This window comes from Rutidosis leptorrhynchoides, chromosome 6 (assembly GCF_046630445.1).
Source record: "Rutidosis leptorrhynchoides isolate AG116_Rl617_1_P2 chromosome 6, CSIRO_AGI_Rlap_v1, whole genome shotgun sequence".
Classification (NCBI taxonomy): Eukaryota; Viridiplantae; Streptophyta; class Magnoliopsida; order Asterales; family Asteraceae; genus Rutidosis; species Rutidosis leptorrhynchoides.
In genome coordinates this window covers 75,776,369-75,790,038 of record NC_092338.1, presented here as the reverse complement: position 1 = coordinate 75,790,038, position 13,670 = coordinate 75,776,369, and the positions used below count along the sequence as shown (strand labels likewise).

The 13,670-nt window shown below is 30.7% G+C and overlaps 1 protein-coding gene across 1 annotated transcript; it reads left to right on the top strand.

Annotated features, from left to right (window-relative positions):
• The first annotated feature begins 222 nt into the window (after window positions 1–222).
• LOC139853775 (uncharacterized) lies at window positions 223–3,167 on the top strand. Its single transcript, XM_071843135.1, has 4 exons — window positions 223–1,333; window positions 1,442–1,620; window positions 1,702–1,800; window positions 2,037–3,167. The coding sequence occupies exons 1-4, from the start codon at window positions 223–225 to the stop codon at window positions 3,165–3,167; spliced, it is 2,520 nt and encodes an 839-aa protein (XP_071699236.1).
• The last annotated feature ends 10,503 nt before the right edge of the window (window positions 3,168–13,670 follow it).

Sequence of the window (13,670 nt, the reverse complement as noted above, 5' to 3'; positions counted from 1 at the left end):
TGGTTAGTAACCAATTTTTTGCTGGAGTATTGTAAGTTGTTTCTTTCCTTTACAGGTGTCTGGCCAGCGATTGATGTTGTGAATTTGTTATTTGTTTTTTTGATATTACTTTTGTGCTTCTTTAATTCTGTGTTTTTATTGGTGTTTATTTGTTTAGTTGCTTAATCTTGTTCTTTTTGGTGATTACTTCTATTTGTTTTCTGTTTGTTATTTCTGTTAAAGATGGGGGATGGTGCTATTACTATGATTAATAAACTTGATTTTGGGGACCCATTGTATTTACATGCAAGTGATACAACTACTGGAACACCTTTTATTTCTTTAAAACTAAAAGGTACTGAAAATTATAATATTTTGAGCAGGTCTATGTTATTGGCTTTGGGTACTAAAAATAAACTTGGTTTTATTAATGGATCTTTACAAAGACATGCAACAGATGTTACTCTTCAAAATCAATGGGATAGGTGTAACAATGTTGTACTTTCATGGATACTTAGGTCAATATCTGATGAACTTTATTCTGGTCAAATTTTTTCTACTAATGCTACTCATGTTTGGAATGAACTTAAAGAGACTTATGATAAGATAGATGGTTCTATTATTTACAATCTGCATCATAAGATGAATTCTATTAAACAAAATGATAGTAGTTTGTCTGATTATTATCATAATCCGAATAGTTTGTGGAAACAATATGATTGCATGATTGATGGTCCTACTTGTACTTGTGGTGTTGCTTATACTTGTCCTGCTGGTGTGTTTGCTAAAGAACAAAGTAAAGTTCAAAAGTTAATGCAATTTTTAATGGGCTTAAATGATTGTTATGTTTCTGTCAGAAGTAATATTTTGTTAAGAGATCCCTTACCTGATGTGAAAAGTGTTTATGCTATCTTGTCTAGGGAAGAATCACATAGGAATGTTAATTCAAAAGAAAATGTGGTCACTAAAACTCAATCATCTGCTTTTATTGCTCAAACTTTTAATAAAGATGTTAGTTCAAACAATAATAACAACTCTAGATTTAACAATAGTAGAGGACCTAATCATAACTTAAAATGTAAAAAATGCAATAAAATAGGTCATACTATTGATAGATGTTTTGAGATTGTAGGATATCCACCTGGGTTTAAGAAAAACTTCAATAATAACAATAATTATAAACCAAATCAGGGGTATCAAAACAATTTTAAAAGTGTTTCTAATAATAGTACTGCTTCTAAAGAAGCTAGTACTAGTTCTCCTTCTCTTTCTTTTTCAAATGAGCAGATGATGAAGCTTCTCAGTCTTATAAATGATTCACCTGATACTGTTAATACTCAGTCTAATATGGCAGGTACTTTTTTCAATTGTAGTGTGAAATTTAATTTAAACTTTAATAAATTCTTTAGTGCTTCCAATCTTCAGTCAAAACATGTGTTTAAAGGATGGGTAATTGATTCAGGTGCAAATCAACACATGACTTTTTCTGAAAAAGGTTTATTTAACCTGGTTAATATCTCTGATCTAAAATTAACTGTTGGGCATCCAAATGGAACTCAAGCTTTAATCAAATGTATTGGAAATCTGAAAATTAATAATCATATAACATTGTTTGATGTTCTTGTTGTGCCTGAATATTGTGTTAGTCTTATGTCCGTTTTCAAATTGTCTAGATATAATAAAGTTAGTATCAGGTTTGATGATAAAAAATGCTATATTCAGGATTTGATGGACTTGAAAATAAAAGGGACTGGTAGACAAGATGGAGGATTATATTTGTTTGATAGTTCTGATGATTCTTCTTTTACTGCTAATAATTGTGTGAGTAATTATCATGCTTCTTGTAAACTTTGGCATGCTAGCCTTGGTCATCCTTCTGACCAAGTTCTCAATGTTCTTAAAACTAAACTTTCTTTAAAAGGTGATTTAAATACTGAACCTTGTGAAATTTGTCATAAGGCTAAGCAAACTAGATTACCTTTTCCTCTAAGTGAACAAAAAACTACAAGTCTTGGTGAATTAATTCATCTTGATTTGTGGGGTCCTTTTAAATTCAGAGTAGAGAAGGTTTTAAATATTTCTTAACCATTGTTGATGATTACTCTAGGGCTGTTTGGATCTATATGCTTAAAAGTAAAGAAGATGTGTATGATAATGTGTTCAGTTTTGTTCAACTTCTTGAAAATCAATTTACTAAAAGGATTAAAATTATTAGGTCTGATAATGGAACTGAATTTCTTAACAATAAAATGGCCGATTTTTTGAAAACTAAAGGCATTGTTCATCAAACCACTTGTGCTTACACACCTCAACAAAATGGGGTTGTTGAAAGGAAACATAGGCACTTGCTAAATGTTGCAAGAGCCTTAATGTTTCAGGAGGGATCACCTTTAAATATGTGTTCTGAATGTGTTCTAACTGCTTGTTATTTGATTAATAGGACCCCTACTGTTGTGCTGAATGGAAAATCTCCTTATGAACTTATTTTTAAAACTGAACATAACATATCATATATTAAGTGCTTTGGTTGCTTATGTTTTTCAACTGTTTTAAATCCTTCTGATAAATTTAGTAGCAGGTCTATTAAATGTATTTTGATTGGTTTTTCTAGTGTCAAAAAAGGTTATAAACTTTACAATTTGGATGATAAAAGTGTCTTTTTCTCTAGAGATGTAAAATTTTATGAAACTGTTTTTCCTTTAAAATTAAAACTTGTTGATGAAAAACAAAATGATAATGATTTGTACAAAATGAATTTCTTTGACCAAATGTTTTTAAGCACCAATGACACTTCAAGTCCCTATGATGAAGAGAGGTCTAATAGTGATGGTGATGGCAGTAGTGATCATGATCATGATCCTACCGCAACTCATGTAGATGGTAGTAGTGATAATGCTAATGAGCATAGTCCTACTGCAACTCATGAAAGTGAACAAAATTCTCATTCTGAGGGCAACTCTTTAAACATACAAAATTCAAGTTCATCTAATAATTTAAGGAGATCTACCAGAAGCACTGTTATTCATAAAACGTTTGATGATTTTATTGTTGATGATAAAGTTAAGTATAGCATAAACAGAGTTGTGAATTATTCTAATTTGAATTCTGACAATTTGTGCTTTATTTCTAATCTGAACAAAAGTTATGAACCTAAAAGTTATGAACACGCTGTTAAAGACCCAAATTAGATTGAAGCTATGAATACTGAAATTGAAGCTCTTAATAGAAATAACACTTGGATTATTACTGATCTTCCACCTAACAGAACTCCTGTTGGTTGTAAGTGGATTTATAGGATCAAGTATAAATCTAGTGGTGAAATTGAAAGATATAAAGCTAGACTTGTTGCTAAAGGATATAGTCAAATGGAAGGAATAGATTATGATGAAACCTTTTCTCCTGTGGTCAAACATGTTACTGTTAGATGTTTAATTACTATTGCTGTGCAGAATAATTGGCCTCTTTTTCAACTTGATATTAATAATGCTTTTCTTTATGGTGACTTAAAAAAAGAAGTGTATATGACACTTCCTCAAAGTTACTATTCTGATTCTGATAAAAGGAATAAAGTGTGCAAGTTAACTAAATCTTTTTATGGTCTAAAACAAGCACCAAGACAATGGAATGAAAAATTAAATTCTACTTTGTTTGAAAATGGCTTTACTCAAAGTAAAGTGATTATTCTTTATATGTGAAAAACTGTGGTGAGGTGTTTATTGCTTTGCTTGTTTATGTAGATGATATTGTTATTACAGGAAATAATGTGTCTGAAATAGAAAAATTTAAAACTTTTCTAAAATCTAAGTTCTTGATAAAAGATCTAGGAAAATTGAAATATTTTCTTGGCATTGAAATTTTAAACACTAATCAAGGTGTTTGTTTGTCTCAAAGAAAGTATTGTTTAGAACTTTTAAATGATTATGGTTATTTATGTGTTAAACCAATTAGTTCTTCAATTGAGCAAAATTTGTGTGTTGCTTGTGAACCAAGTGAAAAGGATCATTTTATTTCCAACTTAACTGAATATCAAAAGTTGGTTGGAAGATTGATTTATTTGACTTTAATCGGACCTGATATTACTTTTGCTGTTCATGTACTTAGTCAATATATGCATGCTCCATTGCAATCTCATTTAAACCTTGCATTTAGAGTCTTAAGATATCTTAAGAGTTCTCCTAGGAAAGGTTTACATTTGATGAAAGGCAATGATTTTTCTTTATATTCATACTCTGATTCTGACTGGGAAAAATGTAAATTGAATAGAAAATCTGTTACTGGTTATCTTGTCTAATTTTGTGGATCCTTAGTTTCTTGGAAAAGTAAAAAACAAGTTGCAATCTTCGGGTCCTCTGCTGAAGCAGAATATAGGGCCATGGCAACAACTGCTTGTGAAATTATTTGGTTAAAAAATTTACTTCATGATCTTAACATTAAGATCAATTTACCTGTTGATCTTTACTGTGATAATAATTCAGCTATGCAGATTGCTTCAAACCCAGTTTTTCATGAAAGAACATAACATTTTGATATTGATGTTCATTTTATAAGAGATAAAGTTTGCACTGGTGTTATAAGACCTGAAAGGGTTGATTCACAAAATCAATTGGCTGATATTTTAACTAAAGGTCTTAGCATAAGACAACATCACTTTCTGGTTGAAAGGTTGGGTTTAATTGATTTATTTAAAAATAAGCTTGAGGGGGAATGTTAAATTTATACAAGCTTATTTTTTTAAATACATGTTGTTCTTTTCTTATTCTTCGGATTCTAGAAAATGCAGGTTAAAGGGTTAACTGGAAAGGATTTGCTTTACAAGCTTTTACAAAGTCAAGGGGCACTTTCTGGACAAAGTGATTTTGTAGCAGCTTAGTGGACTTCTTAGCAGATTGGGCTAAATTATTGCTTTGGGCTCAAGGCTTATTTTCTTCTTATATATCGACAGATCTAGTGCTAGGGTTAACAACACACACACATTCTAATTTTCTGTTGATCATCGTTTTCTCTCATCTAGCAACCCTAATTTTGAGATTGTTCAGTTTTCTTTTCATCGTATTATACAATCACTCTTTGTGATTGTAGTTTTCTGTAATTTGTGAGTTTGTTGAGAGTTGAATCAGATTAAAACTGATTCTTCATATTGATGTAATCGACTTTGGATTGATGAATATTGGTTGAGATCGTGATTTTTTTCATAGATCTGTTTAATTTTACAGAAATCATTATTAAGCTAATTACTCTTTACTTTTCCTAAAGATGATGTCATAATTATATATTAATTTAATTAAAAAATAATACAAAATCTTTTATAAAAGGAAATATTAATCTCTCATAAATTCTAATTTTAATTTTCTAAAAAAAAAATTTAAAAGACATTTATTATTACTAGTAATTATTATTATTATTAAAAAAATAAATATAAATACTCAACTTTGAGCGAACTTTATTATTATTATTATTATTTACTTTTAATATAATAATTATATTATAATAATTATTATATTAATAATATTCAAATATGGATTCTTTATACGAAATTAATTACGTTACATATGTATGCAAAAATACATGTCTCTATATATTTGTAAAAACCACGACAAACTTCTTAGACATATGCGTCATTAAAATAATGAATTTAGCATTTACATTCACTTAATACCTAAAACATGTCATTAAATTTTTTTGTTTAAACAAACCCGTGATTTCACGAGTCATTTCGAGATTACAATCATTTAGTATAATGTATGGGAAACTCAACCATCTAACTGTGTAGTTTATCCATTTATCGTATTTGTATTTATTATTGAGGATTATTTAAATTTGTTTATGTATATTATTATTTTAATGTGTACGCATTAAATGATTCATTCTGATGGACGTCTATTCTTGCAATTGTATTCCAACTTTCAAAAAATTATCAATAACTAATTAAATTGAAAAATCATATGAATTGACCCCTGAAAAACCCCACAAATTTTACAAGTTTTAAACTAGTATATAGATATATATAAAATAAAAATAAACAATAATATTAAAACATATTAAAAATTTTATAATAATATAATAATACATAAGATTATGATATAAATATAAATATTATTATTATTACAAATTGAAATTGATTAAGAAATTGTACTTTTATTAATTACTAGTTTACTATACTACTCCGTAATACAAACTACTAACAATTTTAAGATCCCACAATTTAGCCCAACTATTTCTTTAGCCCACCCACAATTAGAAACCCTAGAGTATTTGAGTTCACCAACGAATCAACGATTCCTTACGGCCACAATCTTTCTTTTTAGACTACTACCAATGGTTTGTCATTTGGGAATGTCAATTCTAAATCAAAAAAGACATCGTAGGTATTAACTTGTCTTTCTCGTCATTTTCTAGATAAAAGATGATTTCGTCTATATATAAAACAATGAAGACGGTGGCATGTGGGTGTTGAGTGGGCCCATTATTTGAAACCTCCATTCAATTTTTCAAATCAAACGATTATATCTTATTTTAAAAAGTTTAATTTTAATTAATTAATGATGATAAATGATGATGAGTGAGTCCTAATTCTTTTAAAAAGTATATTATGGTTAGTAGCAGTTAGTCTTTATCAGTCTTTCTAAAGATATGTTGATGTGGCGATGATGTAGCGATCAGTCTTTTTAAAAAAGTATGTCATGGTTGGGAGTGGTCTTACGCCACCATCGTCAACAACAATCTTATTTCATTTACTAAACCCCAAATCATTTTTTAAGACACTTCAATTCGACAAGGTATGTTCCTTCAATTCGTTCTTTCTAAATAAATTAACACATCAAATAGATTCCAGAAAACTTTTATTATCATACATATATTTTGTAGGAGAAGTTGCCAGTTCCATTATCGTATGCACATGCGATTGTGTTATCATGCACGGGCTTGCAGAACCAAGACATTTCTTACATTGAGGTTTGTTTGTCATCTTCCTAATCTTCTGGTTTAATTGATCTTAGTGAACCTTAAGTAACTGATTTTATTTAACTATCTGCTTAAAACAAATATTCTTCAGAAAATGATGAATTTGGATTGGAATCAAGTAATGTCGTTTTGCTTGAAAATTATGAGGAGGTTCCACAAATATTTGGATTCGGTATCTTCAAAACAGCTTGGTGCAACCCTGCAGCCGGTTAAAGAAGTAAGTAACAAGTTTGGTATCATAGGGTGGTCGCTAAAAACCCGGTTATTCATGCGTCATATATTATTTGGGTATTCAGATACATACGCCCTCCTTTGGAAAACAACAAAGAGACGTCATCAATCTACCGGACGACTTACACGATGGATTCCAGGTGAATAGAAGGTACAATTGAATGTTTTTTTCCAATAATATACGTTAACAGTAATAATGAGATTCATTATGTTATGATTATAGTTTAATTGCTGGTGATGATCGGAAAAGACACTACGTTAATCATATTGATTACTACATTACTTGTAGTATTTGTGTCGATTACAATCATAAGAAAACATTGTATTCATGATTGAGGAAGATGGTGAGATTTGTACCATTTACAGATACCTCAAGGATTATGACTGGGTTAAATAAAGTAGAATGCCTCTATGTTATAAAAAACTGTTAGATGAAGGTGGTATGAAGTCCGTAAAATGAATCTTTCGGTGAAGATATGTCTGAAGAAAAAGGGTAAGGTGAAGGTTGGGTAGAAGATGATGGTGAAGATTCGACGGTAGAAAATGAAATTAAAGTTAAGATGAGGAAATCAAAAAATGACTGTTTACTTGAATTAATGGTGTAGCTCTAAGTTACCGCAGCATGCCTCTAGTGAATTCGTGTTTGTGCGGGTGGTGAATTTGGTTTTGTACCGTCTAAACTTCACAAACCTAAAAGCTAATCATACGATGATTGTTCTTCTCGTATATCTTAAGTAAAGAGTTTGCATGGGCACGTAGTGACTTTTAGTGATCTATTGATAAAACAAAATTTACCTTTTCATTTTAGTTTACATTAGTTTTCAAGATGTTCACAATGAACTACATGGACAAAGTTATGTCAACATCTATAATGATGTAGATAAAGTTTGAATGGATGAGATCTTAGATGAAACAGACGAATCCAGTGGATCCACCAAGTCGAATGAATTCAATGAAACTGTTGTTCTACTAGCTTTTGGAATAAATTTTAATTATTTAGTTTTTCAAATAGTTAGTCTAAATTTTAAGATAATTTGACCAATTTCTAACACGTAGACTAAATATCTAAATAACTAAACAATTAAAGTGTATACCCGAAGTTGGTCGGACTATAGTTTCACTGTATTCACTCGATTCAATGGATTCACTAGATTTATATAGAATGGGTTCTCATACAGCCAAACTTTATCCACATCACCATAGATTTTCATAAATCTTTGTACATTTAGTTCATTGTGAACATTTGCTTAAAAACTAATATAAACTAAATGATCATGTACATCTTTGTTTTATGGATAGTTCACTAAAAGCCACTATGCGCCCCTGCAGACTCCTTTCTGGTATACAGGAATACCAATTATATGAAATTGTACGAGTAGCAATTAAGTCTGTGAACCAAATCCACCACTTGCATAAGCTCGGAATTTAATAGAGGTACGCGAGGTAAGTTACAACTTTACCACAAATTCCTGCAAACACCCATTTTTTCATTACCTTTTCTTTAACTTCAATTTGATCTTCTATTGTCAAATCTTGACAATCATTTTCAACCGGATATTCACCATTCTTCTTCAGACATATCTACACTTCAAGACATATTTTCACTAAGAGATTCATCTGACACACCATCTTCACCTTCAACCGATGGTTCTTTATAACCAGAAGACATTTTACTGTATTTAACTTAGTCATAGTCATAGATGTGTTTGTGAATATTGCAATTTTCCTCATCTTCCCCACTAATAAGTACAATGTTACTTAGTCATAGTCATATATGTGTTTGTGAATATTGCAATTTTCCTCATCTTCCCCACTAATAAGTACAATGTTTTCGTGTGATTGTAATTAACACAAATCACTACAAGTAACGTAGGAATCAACATGACTAATATACGTTAACAGTAATAATGAGATTCATTATGTTATGATTATAGTTTAGTTGCTGGTGATGATCGGAAAAGACACTATGTTAATCATATTGATTACTACATTACTTGTAGTATTTGTGTCGATTACAATCATAAGAAAACATTGTATTCATGATTGAGGAAGATGGTGAGATTTGTACCATTTACAGATACCTCAAGGATTATGAATGGGTTAAATAAAGTAGAATGCCTCTATGTTATAAAAAATTGTCAGATGAAGGTGGTATGAAGTCTGTAAAATGAATCTTTCAGTGAAGATATGTCTGAAGAAAAGGGTAAGGTGAAGGTTGGGTAGAAGGTGAAGGTTGGGTAGAAGATGATGGTGAAGATTCGACGGTAGAAAATGAAATTAAAATTAAGATGAGGAAATCAGAAAATGGCCGTTTACTTGAATTAATGGTGTAGCTCTAAGTTACCGCAACATGCCTCTAGTGATTTCGAGTTTATGCGGGTGGTGGATTTAGTTTTGTACCGCCTAACTTCACAAACCTAAAAGCTAATCGTACGATGATTATTCTTCTCGTATATCTTAAGTAAAGAGTTTGCATGGGCACGTAGTGACTTTTAGTGATCTATTGATAAAACAAAATGTACCTTTTCATTTTAGTTTACATTAGTTTTCAAGATGTTCACAATGAACTACATGGACAGAGTTATGTCAACATCTATAATGATGTAGATAAAGTTTGAATGGATGAGATCTTAGATGAAACAGGCGAATCACCAAGTCAAGTGAATTCAGTGAAACTATTGTTCTACTAGCTTTTAGAATACATTTTAATTATTTAGTTTTTCAAATAGTTAGTCTAAATTTTAAGATAATTTGACCAATTCCTAACACGTAGACTAAATATCTAAATAACTAAACAATTAAAGTGTATACCTGTGATGACCCGGAAATTTCTGACCAAATTTAAACTTTATCTTTAAATGATTTAATATTTTCGACACGATAAGCAAAGTCTGTAATGTTGAGTCTCAAAGTTTTGGAACTATATTCATGTAATAAATTATTCTTTGACTGTTCTCGAAGATTCACGAACAATATATATATATAACTTAATGTGCATATATATATATATATACATGATTTCAAGTTATTTAGTAAACGATAGTAACATTCGATTATTGATTCGATTGATATTTAGATAAGTTAACTAAAACGTTTAAGATGAACCAGTAAAACACTAATTTGCTACAGTATTTTCGAATTGCTACAGTACCCGAAAAGCTACAGTGTTTTCGAAAATTACTATTTGCTACAGTAAAAAACTTTGCTACAGTAAAACACTATTTCAAAATGAAAATGTATATGTATATACTACGAGACGATGATCTATAGAAGTAGATGACCAAAACACTCGAATGTTTAAGATACACTTTGAGTGATATAGTTTATTGATAATTTAAGACTATATTTTAACAAATGTACGAGTCACGAAACATAAAGAGCCAGTTTTCTCAGCGTACGAATGGACATTCGAAAAACCAGAACCGGGACATAAGTCGAGTGATGAAGTACGACTTATCGGAACAAAAATTACAGGTTAACTATGCGTGAGAATTTAATATAATATATAAATAATTATATAAATTAAATATATTATATATATTATATAATAATATGTCGACAAGGTACACGTTAAACAAATGTGAGCTGTAAAACATCCCCATGCGATCGCATGGGAAAAGGCCTTGGGAGCCATGCGATCGCATGGCAGACCTAGCCTGACCACATCTATAAATTTGATCGAATTCTGTTTTGTAAAACACATATCTCTCTCAATCTATATTACTTCCTCTGTATTTATTTTATTTATATTATTATTATTATTATTATTATTATTATTATTATTATTATAAATCTTATTATTATTAGTAGTATTATACATAAAATACTACGACGAGGCCATGAGCGGGTCACTTTTGAAATGGGTTTTCGAGCGGGATAGAGCTAAGGAAATTATGGGTTATAGCTATGGAGGCTATGGGTATTACTTGGGGGTTATGACCATGAGTCAAAGGTCAAACCTAGTGTTTATCATCTCTGTTGCGTCTACGTACTTTCCTACAATATTGAATCACAATATTGATACGTGAGCGTTCATATCTTATCTTTTATATATTAATTGTGTTTCCATGTCTAGTGCTCGAGTATATATATTAATGCATGCTTGTATGCTAAATTTTGTCGTTAAACAGTTTATGATGAATCACGAATTAAATACATATATTACTGATAAAAGGTATATGATATGCATGTTTTTGGAAAGCTGGCGAAAAATCAATGACTTTTCATTTAGATATCAAATAGTTTCGATGAACGGATTAAAAGATATGATCAACTGAATTATGATTGACGTTAATTGAAATTTCTTTTGAATCTGCAAGTAAGATTTAAACAACTTGTTTACGAGATTGATATAATGGATTTTTAAATATTACCAACCGAGTAAATGAATTCTTATATAAGGCATGTCTCGTTTTGTTGAACAATTGTCAAAACTGATTGTTTTATCATATTTTAAAGCCTTATAAAAACTATAGTTTAATTTTACAAAAATTGGGAAACTATGAGAAATATTAAAATGATTCGATTACCATGATTATTCAACTATTGTATTGAGTCAGATTGACTTTTTAAAATAACTTTTGATAACTTTTGTATGTCGATCTCGAGCATTAGGATTGTGATACACTATGACCTGACCTAGCTTGATAGACATTTATTGACCAACATATGTTCTCTAGGTTAAGATCTACGGTTATTTGGTAATCTGAGTTTCGGTCACGTTTTGGTGAACGACTTTATATGCTGCTAAGGTGAGTTTCATTTGCTCCCTTTTTAATTGCTTTTGCAATCTATATTTTTGGGCTGAGAATACATGCACTTTACTTTAAACGCAATGGATACAAGTACATACTTAATTCTACACTGAGTTTGAACCGAAAATCCCTTAGCTTTGGTAACTAGTAACTGCCAGTTATAAAAACTGGTGGGCGCGAGTAGTTGTATATGGATCCATAGGGCTTGACATCTCCGTCTGTTCCAGGTATAGAAACCCTAGCCTGAACTATAAAACAGACGTATGCTATTTGAGTGTATTGTACATGTTGGTTGCATGTTAAACACATGGATACTTATTAGATAGACGTTAAAGCTTAGTTATCAGGGTGCTCAATCTTGTAGAATAATTTGATAAACGTTTCTGGATGAAACAACTGAAATCTTGTGATCCACTTTTATATACAGATTATGCGAAACACTAAAACTATGAACTCACCAACCTTTGTGTTGACACTTGTTAGCATGTTTATTCTTAGGTTCCCTAGAAGTCTTCCACTGTTTACTTATATGTTATACAAGCTATGTGCATGGAGTCTTGCATGCTTTATTCAAGAAAACGTTGCATTCACAAAACCATCATCATGTATCTATTTCGACTGCATTGTCAATGGAAGTATTATTGTAAACTATTATTTACGGTGATTGTCTATATGTAGAAATCATCAGATGTCAAAAACCTTGGATTTAAATATTCATTTATGGTATGCCTTTTCAAAAGAATGCAATGTTTACAAAATGTATCATATAGAGGTCAAATACCTCGCAATGAAATCGATGAATGACGTGTTCGTCCATATGGATTTGGAGCGATCGTCACAATACCCGAAGTTGGTGGGACTATAGTTTCACTGTATTCACTCGATTCAGTGGATTCACTAGATTTATATAGAATGGGTTCTCATACAGCCAAACTTTATCCACATCATCATAGATATTGATAAATCTTTGTACATTTAGTTCATTGTGAACATTTGTTTAAAAACAAATATAAACTAAATGATCAGCTACATCTTTGTTTTATGGATAGTTCACTAAAAGCCACTATGCGCCCCTGCAGACTCCTTTCAGGTATACAGGAATACCAATTATATGAAATTGTACGAGTAGCTATTAAGTCTTTGAAGTTTAATACAAGGCCAAATCGACCACTTGCATAAGCTCGGAATTTAATACACGTACGCGACGGTAAGTTACAACTTTACCACAAATTCCAGCAAACACCCATTTTTTCATTACCTTACCTTTAACTTCAATTTGATCTTCTATTGTCAAATCTTGACAATCATTTTCAACCGGATCTTCACCATTCTTCTTCAGACATATCTCCACTTTAAGGCATATTTTCACTAAGAGATTCATCTGATGCACCATCTTCACCTTCAACTGATGGTTCTTTATAACCAGAACACATTTTACTGTATTTAACTTAGTCATAGTTATAGATGTGTTTGTGAATATTGCAATTTTCCTCATCTTCCCCACTAATAAGTACAATGTTTTCGTGTGATTGTAATCAACACAAATCACTACAAGTAACGTAGTAATCAACATGACTAATATACGTTAACAGTAATAATGAGATTCATTATGTTATGATTATAGTTTAGTTGCTGGTGATGATCGGAAAAGACACTACGTTAATCATATTGATTACTACATTACTTGTAGTATTTGTGTCGATTACAATCATAAGAAAACATTGTATTCATGATTGAAGAAGATGG